This window comes from Hemitrygon akajei, chromosome 8 (assembly GCF_048418815.1).
Source record: "Hemitrygon akajei chromosome 8, sHemAka1.3, whole genome shotgun sequence".
Lineage (NCBI taxonomy): Eukaryota > Metazoa > Chordata > Chondrichthyes > Myliobatiformes > Dasyatidae > Hemitrygon > Hemitrygon akajei.
In genome coordinates, this window is record NC_133131.1 from 89451523 (window position 1) to 89470870 (window position 19348).

Below are 19348 nucleotides of genomic sequence, written 5' to 3' on the forward strand. Positions count from 1 at the left end.
GTCTGATATAAATACAGGATGCTAGTTTTCCAAACAACGGAGTCCACAGAGACAGGTAAGGTAATCAATAACACACTCCTACCTCTAGAAGATATGCACCTTTTTCTGCCACTTCTTCCCATTCAGCCATGATATCATTGCATCCTCTCTCCAGCAGGGTGCCACCTGTCATGTGCTACCTTTTCTGGATGGATGAGTGCCTCACTGTGTATGTACAATGCCTCTTGTTCGGAGATCATTGAAGTATAAATAGAGAAACGTGTCAGAATGAGGAAATGTTTCATTCAATGGAAATTTAAAACTTATGGTATAATTCTGGTGATAGCATGTTTATTATAATATATTTGGCTCTTACTTTAACTTACTCCATCAAGTAATTACCCCATAGATGTTGTCTCTTCAACTGAGGGATCTTGACTCTGAGACCAATAGCAATGACTTCCTATATAAACCACGTGGTCGCTCCCTGATTTCTCCCCCCCCCCCCCCCCCCCCCCCACTTTCTGTCCTTCTGTCCTACGATACAGGTCATTTTTCCTCCTCTGTGTTCCCCTTCAGTTGGATACCCAGATCCAGAATAGTTGCTGGCAGTCCCACATCACACACTGGCACTGGCATGGAAGCTGCCGATGGTGCAGTGATGTCAGTCTGTCATTACTTCTGACAATTGAAGCTGACTTGTCATTTATTGTTTCTCTGAACCAATTTTTGAAGGACCCAGATCAAGTGCAAGAAATACAGCCTCATGCATTTTCAAATATAGAGGTGTGTTGACACATTTAGACTCTTAACATCTTTTCATTTCAAGTCGCTGCTTTGTCCTGCCAAACACCATGCTAGAAGTCAGGTAGCAGCGATCTTGAGTATATAGAATTATACAATAATCAGCCAATTTTATTGGTAGTCAGAGAATCATTCCTTTAGCAAAAACTTGACATCTATTTTTAGTTCTGTAGCTTAGGATTTGGAGTAGCCAAAACATTCAATATTTGAACATCTATATATTCTAAGCACTGCTTGTTTTTTTTTTGCTCTAAGCTCAAATCCTCCCCCACTTGCTAAAATATTCTCTATCCCCTTCAAAATTGTCAGTCTGAAACCACAAATTTTCTGTAAGCTGTCAGAAGGATGTTAGAGTGGTTTTGCTGGCCAAAAAATGGCTCATTTAGCTCTATTAAGCACATGGTGCACACAGCCTATTGGTTTCCCACACAATTATCACTCCACACAAAAATCAGCTGCACAATCTTCAACACCCTCAATCTAGAGAGGAGCAAACATATAATTTCAAACTGGTGTATCTCATTCCAGATGTACTTCTCTCATTTTGTCATTCATGCATGTGGCTTATCTTGGGCATGATACTTGCATTGCAAAACACATTTTATAAGAACATAACATAAGAAACAGGAGCAGGAGTAGACCATCTCACTATTGATCTGGCTCCACAAGATCATGGCTGATCTCGCTGTGAATTCAGCTCCACCTACCTGCCTTTTCCCCAATTCCCTTAATTCCCCAATTCTGAAAAAAAATCTATCTCTATCTTAGATATATTCAATGAGGCATTGTTTACTGCTTCCCTGGGCAGAGAATTCCACAGATTTACTATCAGAGAGAAGCATTTACACCTCGTTGCTGCCTTAGATCTATTCCCCCATAACTTGAGATGATATCTCTTAGTTCTAGTCTCATGTAACAGTGCAAATGACTTTTCTGCTTCAATGTTGTCTATCCCGCTCATAATTTTATGTTTTTATTTGATCTCCTCTTATCCTTCTGCATTTCAATGAGTGTAGTCCCAGGGTGACCTAATCTCTCCTCATAGGCTAACCTTATGAACGTAGAGGCACCTTTACAAACTCCCACAGCCTCTGGCAACCATGTAATTTCATTCTCTGATGCTGATATGAAATCCATTTGGAGATGGTGGAAGTTTCAGAGAGTTATGTGCTTGGGGTGGTAGGTGAGCACAAGAGGGATTCTATCCCTAGGAGGATAGGGTAAGAGCAAACGTGTGTGAAATGGGAGAGGTGCGGTTGAGTGCAGCATTGATAGTGGAGGTAACGGAAGCTGCTTTGAACGAAACTTCCACCATCTCCAACTGGATCCCACCACTGAACAGATCTTTCCCGCCCCCCCACCCCCCACATTATGCTTTCTGCAGGGATTGCTGCCTATGCGACTCTCTTGTCCATTTGTCCCTCCCCACTGATCTCTCTCCTGGCATTTATCCTTGCAAGCAGAACAAGTACTTTACCTGTCCCCACACCACCTCCCTCACTACCATTCAGGGCCCTAAACAGTCCTTCCAGGTGAGGTAGCACTTCAACTGTGAGTCTGTTGTGGCCATATACTGTGTTTGGTGCTCCCGGTGTGGCCTCTTGTATATCGGTGAGACCTGACACAGATTGGGAGACTGCTTTGCCAAGTATCTATGCTCCGTCTGCCAGAACAAGTGGGATCTCACAGTGGCCATCCATTTTAATTCCACTTCCCATTCCCATTCCGATGTGTCCATTCATGGCTTCCTCCACTGTCAAGATAATGTCACACTTAGGCTGAAGGAACAACGCCTTATATTCCATTTGGGTAGCCTCCAACCTGATGGCATGAACATCAATTTTTCAAACTTCCAGTAATGCTTCCATACCCCACTTCACCTTTTCCCATCCTTTTGTCTCTCTCTCATCTTATCTCCTTTCCTGCCCATCACCTCCCTCTGGTGCTCCTCCCCCCCCCCCCCCCCCCTTCTTTCTTCCATGGCCTTCTGTCTCTTTCACCAATCAACTTCCTAGCTCTTTGCTTCATCCCTCCTGCTCCAAGTTTCACCTATCACCTGGTGTTTCTCTCTCCCCTCCCGCCCCACCTTTCAAATCTACTCCTCAGCTTTTTTTCTCCAGTCCTGCGATGGGTTTCAGCTCGAAACATCCACTGTACTTTTTCCCGTAGATGCTGCCTGGCCTGTTGCGTTCTTCCAGCATGTTGTGTGTGTTGCTCGAATTTCCAGCATCTGCAGATTTTCTCTTGTTTATAAACAATTCTATAGATGCATGATGGAGGGTACATCATGCCTGTTGTGTTTAATGCCAATGCCCAAATACCCATGAATAGAAGTCTTACTGCCCAGTCCATCACTGGCAAAACCCTCCTACTTTTGAGGACATCTACAAGGAGAACAGCAACAATAAAGCCACATCCATCATCAAGGACCCTCAGCACCATGTTGTCTGTACACAAAATTACCATCTGGCAGGAGGTACAGGACCCCTAGGACCCCTACCACCAGGTTGAGGGACAGTTATTACTCTATGACATTAGGCTGCCAATTCAGTGTGGATAACGTCACTCACCTCAACTCTGAACGGATTCCACAAGTGATGGACTCACTTTCAAGCACTCTACAACTCATTATTCTCAGTTTTATTCATTCGTTTTTCTGTTTTTTAATTTGCACATTGGTTGGTTGTCAGTCTATAGATAGTATTTTATTAATTCTACTATATTTATTTATTTTTTGCAAATGTAGTAAATGATGACATGCATGTACTTTGATAATAAATTTACTGTGACCCTTTGAACCCTCATCACTGGAATCAACCTGGTGAACCTTCTCTGCAGCACCTTCAAAACCAGTGTGTTTTTCCTTAGGTGAGGAGAACAGAATTGTGTGCAGTACTCCAGGTGTGACCTCACGAGTACCCTGTACAGTTGCAGCTAAACTCCTTGATCTTAATGAATAAATAAATAATCCCTCTAGCAATCCCTCCAGGCAAATTCCATTTGCCTTCTTGATAACCTGTTGCACCTGCAAATCAACATTTTGCAATTCATGCATGCATACTCCCAGTCCCTCTGCACAACAGCATGCTGCAAACTTTCACCATTTAAATAATAATCTGATCTATTTTTCCTTTCAAAGGAAAATTTTTGATAGACCCTTGCCCACTCATTTAACCTACCTATATCTCTCTGCATACCCTCCATGTCCTCTGCACAATTTGCTTTGATGGTCAATTTAGTGTCGTCAGTAAACTCAGATATGCTACACTTATTCTCCTCTGCAAAATCATTTAATATATGTCATGAACAGTTGTGAGCCCAGATACGACCCCTATGACACTCCACTCACAACTGACTGCCAACCAGAGAACACCCATTTATTGAACCCTGCCTTATATTGGTTAACAAGTTTAATATTCCTGCTATTACCCCCAACTCCATGAATCCTTATCTTAAAGATACATTTTTTTTCTGTGACACCTCATCTAATGCCTTCTGGAAGTCAAAAGGATACGGCATCCACCTATTCTCCTTTATCCACTGTATTCATTATGGCCTTGAAGAACTTATTTGAATCTGTGCTGTGTCTGTATGATGGAACCAGTTCTTTCCAAACATCTCACTATTTCAAAGGTTCAGAAGTTCATTTGTTATTAAAGTATACAACTCCTAAATTCCTCTTGTCCAGATGGCCATGAAACCAATAAAGAAAAGAAAAAGGCAGTGTGATTATCAACCCCCCAAATCCCTCCTCCCCGCACAAAAAATAACTAAAGCAGAACAGGCACATCAACCCCCCAACACAAAAATACTGAGAAAGTTTGGGCATAAAACACACAGTGCAAAAAGCATAAAACTGGGGGGAGAAAGGTTCACATTGCAAGTCTACTTCCAAAATATAGAAAACCTGGGCAACATTCTCCTTCTCCATAACAGAGCAATCTCATCAGCAGCTAAAAAGATAGTCTCCCACTCCATAGCAAAGCAATCTTACCAGTGATAAAAGGCAGGCAGCCAGTGTTTCAATCTCCCTCATCACCTTAATCAGCAAACAATAGAAGCTTTAATTGGCAAAATGGAATCGCATGTCGACTCGCAGCCTCCTCGCCACGAGGTTCCTGCTGGAATCCTCTCAGAGACTGCAGAATGCTGAAACATCCAAATGATCTCCAAACTGCAAATCACAGGCTTCAACAGTTCCAGAATCGTATTCCTGATTAAAAACAATTGTAAAAGACTGAAAAGAAGTGAAATTTAAGATTTCATGATCTGTCCAGAGGATGACAACTGAAGAATGTTGTATGCAGGTGCCACCTTGTGTGAAGGATTTCTTAATATTTCTTCAAAATGTTAGCTTCAAATGTTTTCCTGAATGTAGACGTTAAGGTAACTGACCTATCCTTCTTTAAACTGTAATTTGATAATCACTGTCTTTAAATCTGCTAGGACCTGCCCAGAACCCCCAAAAAATGGTAAGTTAGTACAAAAGCGTCTACTATAATTTCCGCCATTTTTTCCAGTTCCCTGGGATACATCCTGTCAGGATAAGGTGACTTGTCTGCCTTTAGGCCTACTAGTTTGCTCATCACTATCTGTTTGGTGACAATGATTGTATCAAGATCTTCATCTCCCACCCACATCCATAGTACCTCTCTTTGGCAAGTCCTTCACTGGAACCAACACAAAATAGTTGTTCAAGGCCTCTGCCATTTCTACATCACCCAATATTAATTCCCCTTCCTTCTAAGGTACTGGCATTCACCTTAACCACCCTATTCTGCTTTATATAATTATAAAAACATTTATTATCTGTTTCTTTTAATATTTTGTGCTAGTTTACTTTCAGCATCTAACTTCCCTTTCCTTGTTGCTTTTTAAAGCTTTCCCTACCTCCCAGCTCCCCACTACCTGCGGAAACTTCATATGTATGAACTTTCAATTTGATTCCTTTTTATTTTCTGAGTTATCCAAGGCTGGCTGTCCCCACCTTACAGTCTTTGCTGCATACAATTGCCCTAATCAAATTCCTACCTATGTCCACTAATTTCATAGTACTACCAGGTTTCCCCCGCTATCCGAAGGTAGAGCATTCCTATGAAACCGTTTGCAAGCCGAAATGTCATTAAGCGAGGAAGAAATTGCCATGAATTTATATGGGAAAAATTTTTGAGCATTCCCAGACCCAAAAAATAACCTACCAAATCAAACCAAATAACACATAAAACCTAAAATAACATAAACATACAGTAAAAGCAGGAATAATATGATAAATATACAGCCTATATAAAATAGAAATATTGTATGTATGGTGTAGTTTCACTTATCAAAATTGGGAAGACAGCAAGCCAAAATCGATGTGGAGAAAAAAAATTGGCATGTACACACATACGCACGCAACTGCCTGCACAAGGCTTCACAGTCGTGATAGTCTTTCTCGGGGTAACACATGTTTAAAGCGGGCATCTTTTTTTCGCAAAAGCAAAAATCCTCTGTTTAGCGAAAACAGGTACTAATGTAGGTCTTTTGTAACAGCGAGCTGTCGTAAAGCAAATGCTCGAAAAATGGGGGCCACCTGTACTTGGTACTCTTCCTACTTAAACACTACTAGTAACAATGTAGTAACACATATCTCTCCATATTAACACATACCTGTTCCTCAAGCAGTATAGATCCATTCTTTCCAGATAATGAATTTGGCATGAAATGAGCCTAATACATTGGAATTTGCTAATGAAAGGAGATAAATATTGTAGGAACTCAATTTCATTGGGTAGAATTCACCGAGACTGTTGAGGATTAAGTTTGCCGTATATGTTGTGTGTTATGTTGTACATTATTGTGTTTATCTTACACACACACACACACACACACACACACACACACACACACACACACACACACACACACACACACACACACACACACACACACACACACACACACACACACACACACACACACACACACACACACACGTGACATTCCTACAACACAAACATTTAGGGCCACAGTCAGGGTAGAATACTTAATTATGTATTTTCTGTAGTTAGAACTTTTTTTTAACAGGATAGTGATGTTATTTACTCACAGCTTCATATCTTCTGTATGTTCAGTCAAAGCTACGAGCACTATTCATTTGTTAGATTTTGAATATTTATCTCCGGGGCTTTTTAGTTGCTGATTGTAACTTTTTATTTTGTATGTTTTCAGTTCATATTCCTAATTTCCGTGAAGGATGTGCCAGTAAGCCATGCTTTGCTGGGGTACAGTGCTATGACCACATACCACCAGAGGTTGGATACACATGTGGGCCATGCCCATCGGGATTTCATGGCAATGGCCATTGGTGCACCAGAGCTGATTTTTCAGGTAAGAGTTTACACTAATGAAGTAATTACTGCAAGTAATGACAGACTCCATTAGCTGTGACCCCTATTAATAATAATTCTTTCCAATGGTTTTATTAGGCTGGCTGTGATAACTAATTAACACATGTACAAAGATGAATAATATATCTTCATTTATAGCATTTCAGAAGTGACCAAAATGTTATTTTTAAAGGAAGCAATAAACAACTGTCCAAAAGATTCCAGGTTCATTTAAATTTTGGCAACATAATAATTTTTTTAAATTATTATTATTATTATTATTATTGTTGTTGTTGTTGTTGTTGTTGTTGTTGCATAAATTACATAATATAATAAAATTACATAAAACATAATAATAAAAATTTCAGCCCTTGACCTTTCCCACCCACCTGGCTTCACCTATCACCTTCTAGCGATCCTCTTTTTATTCTGGCATCTTCGCCCTTCCTTGCCAGTCTTGAAGAAGGGTTTCAATCCAAAACGTGAACTGCTTATTCATTTCCATAGGTGCTGCCTGACGTGCTGAGATTACTTTCAGCATTTTGTGTGCGTTGCTTTGGACTTCCAGCATCTGCAGACTTTGTTGTATTTATATTTTCCTCAATCCATTAATTGTTGTGTGGATCAACAGTACAACCTGGAAGAGTGGAACTGATTTAACTGGGATGGCAATTAAGCTGTGTAATCACACTACAGTAAACAATATTAACTTTTACAGATATTATGTTTAAATATTGTTCCCTCATTGCATGATTTTTTCTGGGGAAATTATTCTGGCTGTTATGGGAAAGTTGTAATGTATTTACTTCTATATTGCCTTTCAGCAGACACCTGTATTTCCTGACTAAATTGATTCTGGGGTTCAACAGATTGTTCTGAATTACTTGCCTCATTCCTTTTCTGTGCCATTGACCTACACAGTATTATCTACAAATACTCAGGCATCTGAAGTCAATATTCATCTTCTTTTTACACTGCACTAGGGATAATTCACAGCAGGCATATAACCTAGAACCTACAGTTTTAGCATAGTGAAGGAAACACATGCAGTAATTGGGCAAAATCCATAGCCAGGACCTGAGGACATGATTGAAACCAAGTTGATGGAGTTGTGCAGCAAGAGCACTGGTGCTGTTCCACCATAATGTTCAATAGTTAATGCATTTCTGCATTGAAAAAATGTAATGGCTATTAGAGATATCATGAGCATGGAAAAGATTAAATGCTATAACATTGTGATCAAAACTATTTTCTTTCAAATATAGAAATGTCACAGAGGGGAACAAAAATCCATATTGATTTACGCTGTTAGGATTAAATCACAACTTTGGATTATCCTTTCCTGAGAAAATAGTTTCATTCTCTGATGGGAATGTAACTGCATGACCTGGCTTGGGCACAGTCTACAGTTAAAATCATTTGGCAGAGGAGGGAAAAAAACATTTTTATTTGATATTGAGAATTACAAGCTCAGAAACATCAGACCATTAAGCAGTATTTTCATAACCCATCAAAGACTTTGTGATGAAATTGGTCTTCAGCAATAATGCAAAATAGCCCATAGTATTCATTTGCATTTGCTTTAAGCTGGCATCCAAATTTTAACAACCTAGTTAGCTATCTCTGAACATGGTAAAACAGATATAAAAGGGAATGCCCTTCAAATTACTTGTATTTTATTCAGCATACAAACACTAAATAGATTTTTGAAGCTTTTTTTGTATCAAAATACTTTTATGAGCAATGCACTGTGCACCAATTAAATACAGTTTAATTTGATAACTCATTTTTAATGACATTTCAATATGATAACTCTAAGGCACAGTACTAACTTGAACAAGCCTAATGAAATGCTTATTTTTGATGAATTTATAATATAGCAAAAAATATAAAATTGAACAGGGTTTTCACTCTTAGATATATGTAGGAATACATTTTAAGGGAAAAGGTAAAAAGACCAAACACATTCTATTAAAATACCTGACTTGAAAATCAGTCATTATCTTTAAAAATTAAAAGTAAGTTTAGAAGTTAAAAGTTTTAAATAAATTCTGTATTCATACCTTTTCCTAAAAGAAGCCTACTTGGCACATGGTCATAAAATGTCTATGCTATTTTTTACAAAGTGATCTTATTCCCCACTAATTTTGCCTGTTACCTATTCTCCCCATACTGTAATCAAGTCTCCCCCCATCCCATACCATCACTGTCTTAATTTGATTGATCAATTACCTATATGCATTTCAAATGTGGAAGCAAGCCAGAGAACCCAGAGGAAAGCCATGCAGTCACACAAATAGTATGCAAAGTTCACATAGACAACAGACTGCAAGGTAAGATTAGGACAATGCATTTTATGCACACTTTGATGGCGAGACCAATGGCACACCCCTGTGAGCCACCATATTCCATGTTGACTTTGTAATTTCAGTCTCTGAGGTGATGTCTGGGTAACTTTCAAGAGGGTGAATCCATGAAAAAGCATTTGATCCAGACAGCATACCTGACCAAGTAGCGTAGATCTATGCAGACCGTCTGGCTGGAGTATTTATGGACGTATTCACCTCCATTTCTGAGTTCTAAGGATCTCACTACTTCAAAAAAGCATTTATTGTTCTGGTGCCCAAGAAGAGCATTGTGCCTTACCTCAGTTACTACCATCCTGTGACGTTTGGATCATCTCTAATGAAGTGCTTTGATTAAGTCCTCCTCAGAGATTACCTGGAGCTTATTACCTACCGGCACAATAAGTCAGCAGGTGATGTTATTTCTCTCGTTCTGCACTCTGCTTGGGATCATCTGAACAACCGGAACATGGATGTCAGGCTCCTGAACCGACATGGATAACTTCATTCATCACAACCGTGAACTGATTCTACAATCTCCAGTGTTTTCACTGCAAATCTTCCAGGGATGAAATTTTCAGAAGTTTCTCCGGGAAACTGCTTTGAGGAAAGGGGGCATCTCTCTGAGCTTCCAGGGCAGCAACTTGGTGTTCCATTGAATTGCACTGCACCATGTGATGTTTGGACTTCCATTTCAGAACATCGTCACCCTATCCATCCATATAATATTGAGTTGGGGTTTTTAGCAATTTTCGCAAATGACTATGGCTGCCCTGAAAATCACAACCTTATTCATCAGACTCAAATAAATGTACTGTATAACAAAAGACAAGTATCTCCTCTCTGGAAAGAATGGGCTTCAGGAAACTGTGGGCCATACTGGAAATAAGTTGCTAGAACTGGCTTGTGTTCAAGCTTTTGGGTACACACTGTACATGTGATGAGTTATGTTTGAAGTCCTCATTTAGTTTTGCATCAGCAGAACCAGTGTGTTACCTTAACCACTACCATGCTACTTTGCTTTCCAACCCTGCAATGTAACAGGTGGGTGCAGTAGTTCAGCAAAGTGTTTCTTGCTTCTACAACTTGGGCTAAAATACATTTAGGAGATCGTGGATCAGAATCAGTCAGGGATAAAGAAGGAAAAAGGAGTGGCAGCAAAGCTCAAGATAAAAATATCCTGTGTTCTGCCAATAGATATGACGCCCTCTCATTTCTATCCCTTTTGTTACCTCTCGCCTGAGCATACCTTGGTGTGACCTGCAATGTGTAGAATTTGACTGAGAGAGATAGAAAGGCAGTTTTGAGCACGCACAAGGTGTGGGGCAAATAGTGACTTGTATTGAGTTTGCTTGTCAATTGGGAGTTGTATTAGTACTTGAGTCAAACACAAACTCCGCCTGTTTACCAAAAAATTTGATGTCCCGCGTGTCTCAATTGTTCCTGAATTGTATCTGGAATGTGATGGTTCTTGTGTGGATTGGTAAGCAATGTAGGGTAGAGTTAGGTGTCGTTGCAATGGTTTAACATTGTAATGCTATAGTTAGCTTTATGTACTCATGAGAAGGGTTCTAATTTCAATCACTTATGTCTGATTATTATTTTTGTCGAACTTCATTCACATTCTGGGAGCATTGCCCCAGTTTTGACATCCTCACTTTACGCGTGTGGCAATTCCAGCTTTTGTTGCTTCTTTTCCATTGCCCCCACCTCCTAACAGGAGTATCAAGAGTCCCTCCACCACTATGGAATTTGAATTCCAGTGAACCCTGCTTTCCATTCTCTGAATCATCCTGTACATTTGCACGAGGTGATTCTCAGGGAAGCCTGATACTAGGTCAGGATTTTGAGTCACACACCTGATTTCCGCAATGACTCCAAGTAAATAAATTACTCGCGGATCTTTATTTTCACCCATCAGATCCTCAGATGGCTGAGACCCAGAATGCGTTCAGGTGGTTAAAACGATGTTAAATATATTATTTTACTTGAATATTGTACCACACAAGTTCTCAAATGTGAGTTTGTTCCACTTAAATTTTTAAAGTTCTTTCAAGAACAATGGGCTAAATGTTCTTCGGTATTGAAGGACTAATCAAGCAGGCATTTGGATTATGTTTCTAATAGTGCAACACAGCAGCTGCTTTGTCAACAGTGATCCTTTACCTATTTTAAAATCAGAACAGTGTAAAATATCTGAACACGATAAAAAGCAAAATGCTGGAGAAAGATGCAATTTGTTGATGTTGCTGTCAAAGTTCTAATGAGGAATTTAGTACAGCAGTTCACCTGTGAATAATGGACATTTCCTATTAAGCATTGTATTCCTGAAGTCTGGAACACTATAATTGGGACTGTACAGTGTTGCACACTGATAGGAGGAAGATAACTGTCCTGAGGCTAAAGAAATGTGACATGCAATTTGCAAATCACTTCAAATTCTATGCTTGCAAATTTGAAAGCAAGCAATTTGGGAAACCAGATGAATTGTGTTCAGGTGGAAAGTACTCACCTTCCAGACTTAAGTTCAAATTCTGTCCAGATCAATGTGATTTGGATCTCTCTTGACTGTGAGTTTGTTAGTCATAGTTCACCTGGCATTAAAGACTCCAGTATATTAAGGCTGAACTTAGCAAAGTGATGGGAATTGATTTTGAGCCAGATACAATGACTAGAGTTAGGAGTTTGTCATGGAAAACTTAAACCTAAATCAGGGAGCAGTCACAATGTATTTACTTAGAAGCATAATGAAAATAGCACCACAGGAAGCAGTACAGTTACACACATGAGGATAAATATGCAAATACAAACATGGATATATGTGGCTGAACTGAATATAAGAACTGATTAGATAAAGGTTGTTAGGGAAATGTTCAACTTTTTCAGAATTTGAAGTTCAAATTTATTATCAAAGTATGTATACTATATACAACCTTGAGATTCAGCTTCTTTCAGGCAGCTACAAAACAAAGAAACACAGTGGAATCCACGAATAACCACACGCGGCAAAGACTGATGAGCTTCCAATGGGCAAAAGAAGACAAATTGTGCAAATAGTAAAATAAATACATAAATAGTATATAGATCACGAGCTGCAGATTCCCAATAGTAAGGCCACATCAGTGAAGTCAGTGCAGCACTGAGGCGAGTGAAGCAGGCCCAGGAGCCCGATGGCTGCAAGGCAGCAATTGATTCTGAACCTGGCGGAGTGGAATCCAAGACACCTGCACCTCCCAACCAATGCTAGCAGTGAGAAGAGAGGAGGAAGAGTCAAATGCAGGCAGATGGTTAGGGCTGAGGTTGGGGATCTTGGCTAGCACGGAGAAGAACGCCAGTTCGTTCTCTGCTCTGCTTTATTCTGGCCTGCCACTTGAATCGGTGTGGAGTAATGAAGCTGAGCAGGGGTTAATTTTCTGCTCTCGGGCCTTGACGCAGCATCCACTCGCAGCGATGGCCAGCCAGCCGAACGCCGTATCAGCAATCTCAGGAGTCAAGTTTACCAGTTCCTTCAAGGGATCCGAAAATTGCTAGTTTGTTTAGATGGTTCAAAAGTATATTTCTTTAAAGGGAAAATACAGGCTGCAGATTGCAGTGATCACAGTTCAGAAGTATATTCAGTAGAGTACGGTGGATTCTGGTTAATTGGGGCACATTGGGACCAGGAAATTTTGTCTCAGTTAAGTGGTTGCCCTAGTTAGCTGAAGTTTCAAGGACATAGTTAAAAAGGTATAAAAAGACAAACTGAACAACAAATTATGTTTTAAAATGAAATACAGAACAAATAAGGACACTACCAATACTATTACAGTACTATGGTACTATGAACCTGTGTATTAATTCCTAATCAACGGAGGAATTCATCTGCATTGCATTCTTTTGACTGAAGATGAACAAAATCACTGCAGATAATGGACTGCTTTCATATGTTGCTGTCGATGATTGAATTGTCCAAATCATAAATTTTATTGTAATATTCAAGACGTTTGTCCATCCCTCCATATTATTCGTAGTTTCTAAATTGTTGAAGCAGTGATTTTTTTAAACTCCAGTCCATTTCTGGCATATCGCGGTCTGAATGCTTGAAACGGCAGTGAGTAAATCAGTTCTAAATTGCCTCACTTTTTATTACTCGCCAACTATCAATGACAAAACTCACTGTTTTAGAACACAAACATGCACAAATGTTTCCATTTAAGGACTTTCCATTCAAAGCATGGTGTTGAGTCTAAACTCTACACAGACAGACACAACTGATGCTAGTTAGAAACCGTTCGACAACAGTCTCCTGCCCAATTAAGCAGAATAGGGTTCCAAAGAAACCAATGTAATCCTGGCTACTTTCTCAATTAGATTTTATTCTTTATGAGTTGTCCCAAATAAGTGGTTGCCCCAATTAACCAATGTTCGAATTAACCAGAATACACTGTATCTGGTATTTTGTACCAACAAAATTCCTCTGTAGGTCGCCAGTATCATTTTGTGAAAAACATACTATTTAAAACCTTTCCTCTTTTTAAAATTTAAACATTTTAAAAAAGGAAGTCCTCTAGCATCAAAGACTGCTATGACAACATATGGCAACTCAAATAATTAAACATGCGTATAAGTGCTGAATGGAAAACGCAAGTCACAAGGGTTCATCAAAAATCAAGAATAGTAGGAACAATTACTGTATTCATAGCTGTAAGTCCTGAAGTTCAGTGCTTAAGATGGCAGTGATATCTTCCACCAAGCAATCTGATTTTTATAGACTTCCATGCCCCCAGACCAGGAAATCTTTTGGGGCATGGACAAGGTTAAATCTGGTGTAGTTATTAAAGTCAGATCAAAATCCACAGAAACAAAAAATGCAAGGGGGAATCAATAACACCGTTCCGTATGATTTAATTTAGTTTAGTAAGTTTTACTGCATTTGACTGTTTCAGCATGTGAATTTATAAAGGTTGTAAATTTCTTTTATGTTCAATTTTATTACTTCCTAGGAATTTTTTAAGTGTTTGTAACTGTCAAAAATAATTAGAGGCATACAATTTCTGTGACAACTTTGACAGTTGGTACCAAAGTTATTGGGAGCTCTGTTGGCTATTTGCATTGGAATAGACCCTGAAGTGCAATATACCACACCTGAGGAGCTTTTGCACCACGCTGCATTAGGACAGGGTCCTATCTTGCCATTCTCTGTCTTGGAATGAACTACCCTGCATTCGGTGAAGGCTTGCAATGCACTTCAAATCACTATACTGCATTCCTAATGAAATATAGATCTGGCACACCACCTTTGTAATTGCATCGCTACGTTGGCCGATATACTAGCCAACCAATCAATGTTCCAGCCAATATGCTAAGATCTCTATTCCCAGCAGAAGACTGTTTTGGATCAAAGCCCAAGAACAGATGGCTGTAGATCAGTGCAGTTGTTGTTCTGTCCCAATAATGCCAATTTGACTTATAGGATAAAGGAAGATTTGTGTATTTGAAAGACAGAAATCCATAGAAAAAAATAAAGCACAAAAGGAGACCATTTAGCCCAATAAGTCAATATTGGCTTTATGCAAGACTAATTTGACCTACTCCACAGCCGTGTTTTCTCTCCACAGATATGCAAATACTTTCAAATATTTGTCGTTTTGGGAACATCACACTACACCTGCCAATACAACCGTCCCCAGTGCTTGCTTTCAAACCCTAGTCAATACTGTAAAAGCAAGAAGCTTTCATTTTTTCTCTTGTCACTCGCCTTCATTCTGGCCTTTCTGTCAATAGTTTGTTTTCTGCCCTCTGCAGACCCTTCATGGTCTTACATATCTCTGTTAGATCTCCTCTCAAATTCATCTGTTGCAAGGCATTTTCTTCAGTCATCAAAATAACTGAAATCCCCAGGCACTGGCATTGTTCTGGTAAATCACTTCTGCATCTTTTCTAGCTCATTTACATCTGTCTTAAATTCTAGTACCCAGAAATAGACACAATAATCCAGTGTGGTCAAACAGGTATTTTATGGCTTCTCAGTCATCCTTGCTTTTATACTCTGTGCTTATATTTATAGAGCCCAGGGAGCATAGCAAAGGGGCAAAATTGAAATGTGTGATGAATGCAGAACTGAAGGTGTGATATTTGAATGCCCACAGTATACAGAATAAGATATATGATCCTGTGGTGCTGTTATAGATTGGCAGGTATGATGCTGTAGGCATCAATAAGATGTGGCAAAGAAGATCATAGTTGGAGCTTAACATTCAAGGATACACACATTTTATCAAAAAGACAGGCATGTAGGCGGAGGGGGTGGAGTGCCTCTGCTGTTTAAAAGAAAATGAAATCAAATCCTTAGAAAAAAATAACATAGGATCAGAAGATGCCCACTGCTCTACTCTCTATATACACATGACTTTTTTGCTAGGCTTAGCTCAAATACCATTTATAAATTTGCTGACGATACAACCATTGTTGGTGGAATCTCAGGTGGTGATGAGAGGGCGTACAGGAGTGAGACAGGCCAACTAGTGGAGTGGTGTCACAACAACAACCTGGCACTCAACGTCAGTAAGACAAAAGAGCTGATTGTGGAGGTAAGACGAAGGATCACATACCAATCCTCACAGAGGGATCAGAAGTGAAGAGAGTTAACAGCTTCAAGTTCCTGGGTGTCAAGATCTCTGAAGATCTAACCTGGACCCAACATATCAATGTAGTTATAAAGAAGGCAAGACATCAGCTATACCTTATTAGGAGTTTGAAGAGATTTGGCATGTCAACAAATACATTCAAAAACTTCTATAGTTGTACCGTGGAGAGCATTCTGACAGGCTGCATCACTGTCTGGTATGGAAGGGCTACTGCACAGGACTGATAGAAACTGCAGAGGGTTGTAAATTTAGTCAGTTCCATCTTGGGTACTAGCCTACAAAGTACCCAGGACATCTTCAGGGAGTGGTGTCTCAGAAAGGCAGTGTCCGTTATTAAGGACCTTCAGTACCCAGGGCATGTCCTTTTCTCACTGTTACCATCAGGTTGGTGGTACAGAAGCCTGAAGGCACACTCGACAATTCAGAAACAGCTTCTTCCTCTCTGCCATCCTACTCTCTGAATCTTTGGATACTACCTCACTTGTTTTTTAAAATATGCAGTATTTCTGTTTTTGCACATTTTTTAATCTATTCAATATACATAATTGATTTACTTGTTTATTTATTATTTTTAAATTTAATTTATTATGATTATTTTCTCTCTCTGTTAGGTTATGTATTGCATTGAACTGCTGCTGCTAAGTTAACAAATTTCACGTCACATGCCGGTGATAATAAACCTGATTCTGATTCTGATCCTTATGAGTAGAGTTAAGAAACTGCAAGGGTAAAATGACCCTAATGGAGTTATATACAGGCCCCAGGATGTGAAATATAAATTTCAAAGGAAAACAGAGTAGTCACGTAATAAGGGCAATTTTATAATAGTCATTTGAAGAATTCCTATGAGATAGCTTTTTAGAGTATCTTGTGGTTGAACCCACTAGAGGAAAGGCAATTCTGGATTGAGTGTGGTGTAATGACCCAGATTTGATTAAGGTGCTTAAGGTAAAGGAACCCTTAAGAGACGGTGATCTTATTTTGATAAAATTCACCCTGCAGTTTGAGAGGGAGGAGTTAAAGTCAGATGTATCTGTATCACAGTGTAGTAAAGAGAATTACAGAGGCATCAGAGATGAACTGGACAAAGTTGATGGGAAGGGGACACCAGCAGGGATGATGGCAGAACAGCAATGGTTGGGTTTTAAGGGCAATTCAGAAGGCACAGCATAGATACATCAAGAAGAATTAAGCTAAAGGGAGTATGAGGCAACCATAGCTGTCAAGGGGGGGCAAAGACAGCGTTTTAAAAAGAAAGAGAGGGCATACAATATAGCAACAACTAGTGGGAAGTCAGAGGATTGGGAAGGTTTTTTTAAAAAAACCAGCAGAAGGGATTTGAAAAAATTAAATGGAGAAAAAGGTGATATTTGAATGTAAGCTAGCCAAAATAAAAATATAAAGAGGATACCAAAAGTTTTCTTCAGATATAAAGAGTAAAAGAGAGGGGAGCGTGGACATTGGACTGCTGAAAAATGACGCTGGAGAGGTAATAATGGTGGACAAAGGAATCGCAAATGAACACAATACTATGCATTAGTCTTCATTGTGGAAGACACTAGTGGTTTGCCAGAAATTAAGAGTTTCAGGGGGAAAGCATGAGTATAGTTGCTATTATGAAGGAGAAAGTAAAAGGTCTGAAGTTAGTTAAGTCACTGGGACCAAATTAACTACACCCCGAGGTTTTGAGAGTGGTGGCTAAAGAGATCTTCAAGGCATTAGTAATGATCTTTCAAGAATCATTAGATCCTGGAATGGTTCCAGAAAGCTGGAAAATTGCAAATGTCGCTCCATTCTTTAATAAGGGAGGGAGGTGGAAGAAAGGAAATTGATACGTCAGTTGGCCTGATTTCAGTTCTTGGGAAGACATTGGAGTCCTCTGTTAAGGATGAGGTTTTGGGGTACTTGAAGGTGCATGATAAAAAGTAGAACAAAGTTAGCGTAGTTTCGTTGACGGGGAATCTTACATGTTAAATCTGTTGGAATCCTGAAAGGAAATAACAGGTAGGATTGACAAAGTGGATGTTGTTTACTTGGATTTTCAGAAGACCTCTGACAAGCTGCTGCACGTGAGGCTGCTTAACAAGATAAGAGCCCATCGTATTACAGGAAAGATACGAGTATGGATAGAAGTTTGGCTGATTGGCAGCAGGCAAAGGGTGGGAATAAAGGGAGCCTATTCTGGTTGCCTGCCAGTGTCAAGTAGTGTTCTGCAGAAGTCAGTATTGGGACTGCTTCTTTTCACATCGTTTATGAACAATTTGAATGATGCAATTGATGGCTTTTTGGTCAGGTTTGCAGATAATACAAAGATACCAGGAGGGCCAGGTAGTGTTGAGGAAGTGAGGATTCTGCAGAAGGACTTGAACAGATTGGGAGAATGGGCAAAGAAGTGGTAGATGGAATATAGTGCAGGAAAGTGTACGGTCATGCACTTTGGTAGAAGAAATAAAGGCATAGACTATTTTCTAAACGGGAAGAAAATTAAAAAATTGAAGGTGCAAAGGGATTTGGGAGTCCTTGTGCAGGATTCCCTAAAAGTTAATTTGCAGTCAGTGGTAAGGAAGGTAAATGCAATGTTAGCATTCATTTCAAGAAGACTAGAATGTAAGACCAAGGATGTGATGCTGAGGATTTATAAGTTATTGGTCAGACCATACTTGGATTATTATGAGCAGTTTTGGGCCTCTTATCTAAGAAAAGATGTCCAGAAGAGGTTCACGAGAATGATTCTGGGTATGAGAGGGTTATTGTATGAGAAGTATTTGATGCTCTAGGCCTGTACTCACTGGAGTATAGAAGAATGAGGTAGGATCTCATTGAAATCCATCAAATATTGAGAGGCCTAGAGTGGATGTGGATAGGATGTTTCCTATAGTGGGGGAGTCTAGGACCAGAGGGCACAGCCTCAGAACTGAGGGATGTCTACTTAGAATAGAGATGGGGAATTTCTTTAGCCAGAGAATGGTGGATCTGTGGAATTCATTGCCATGGACAGCTGTGGAGGCCAAGTCATTGAGTATATTTAAAGCATAGGTTCTTGGTTATTCAGGGCATCAAGGGTTACAGGGAGAAGGTAGGAGAATGGGGCTTGAGAAGGTTAACAAATCAGCCATGATGAAATGACAGCAGACTCAATGGGAAGAGTAGCCCAATTCTGCTCCCATGTCTTGTGGTCTATATTATATACTACTTTTGCCTCTTGAAACCATTGATGCACATGTCA

General features: G+C 39.6%; 1 protein-coding gene across 3 annotated transcripts in view; it reads left to right on the forward strand.

The window, feature by feature from the left end:
• vwde (von Willebrand factor D and EGF domains) overlaps window positions 1-19348 on the forward strand; it is a 222673-nt gene that overhangs the window by 140011 nt on the left and 63314 nt on the right. For all 3 annotated transcript variants that reach the window (XM_073054145.1, XM_073054146.1, XM_073054147.1), the window contains exon 21: window positions 6994-7152. In XM_073054145.1, the coding sequence (XP_072910246.1) occupies window positions 6994-7152 (159 nt within the window). The remainder of the gene's footprint in view (window positions 1-6993; window positions 7153-19348) is intronic.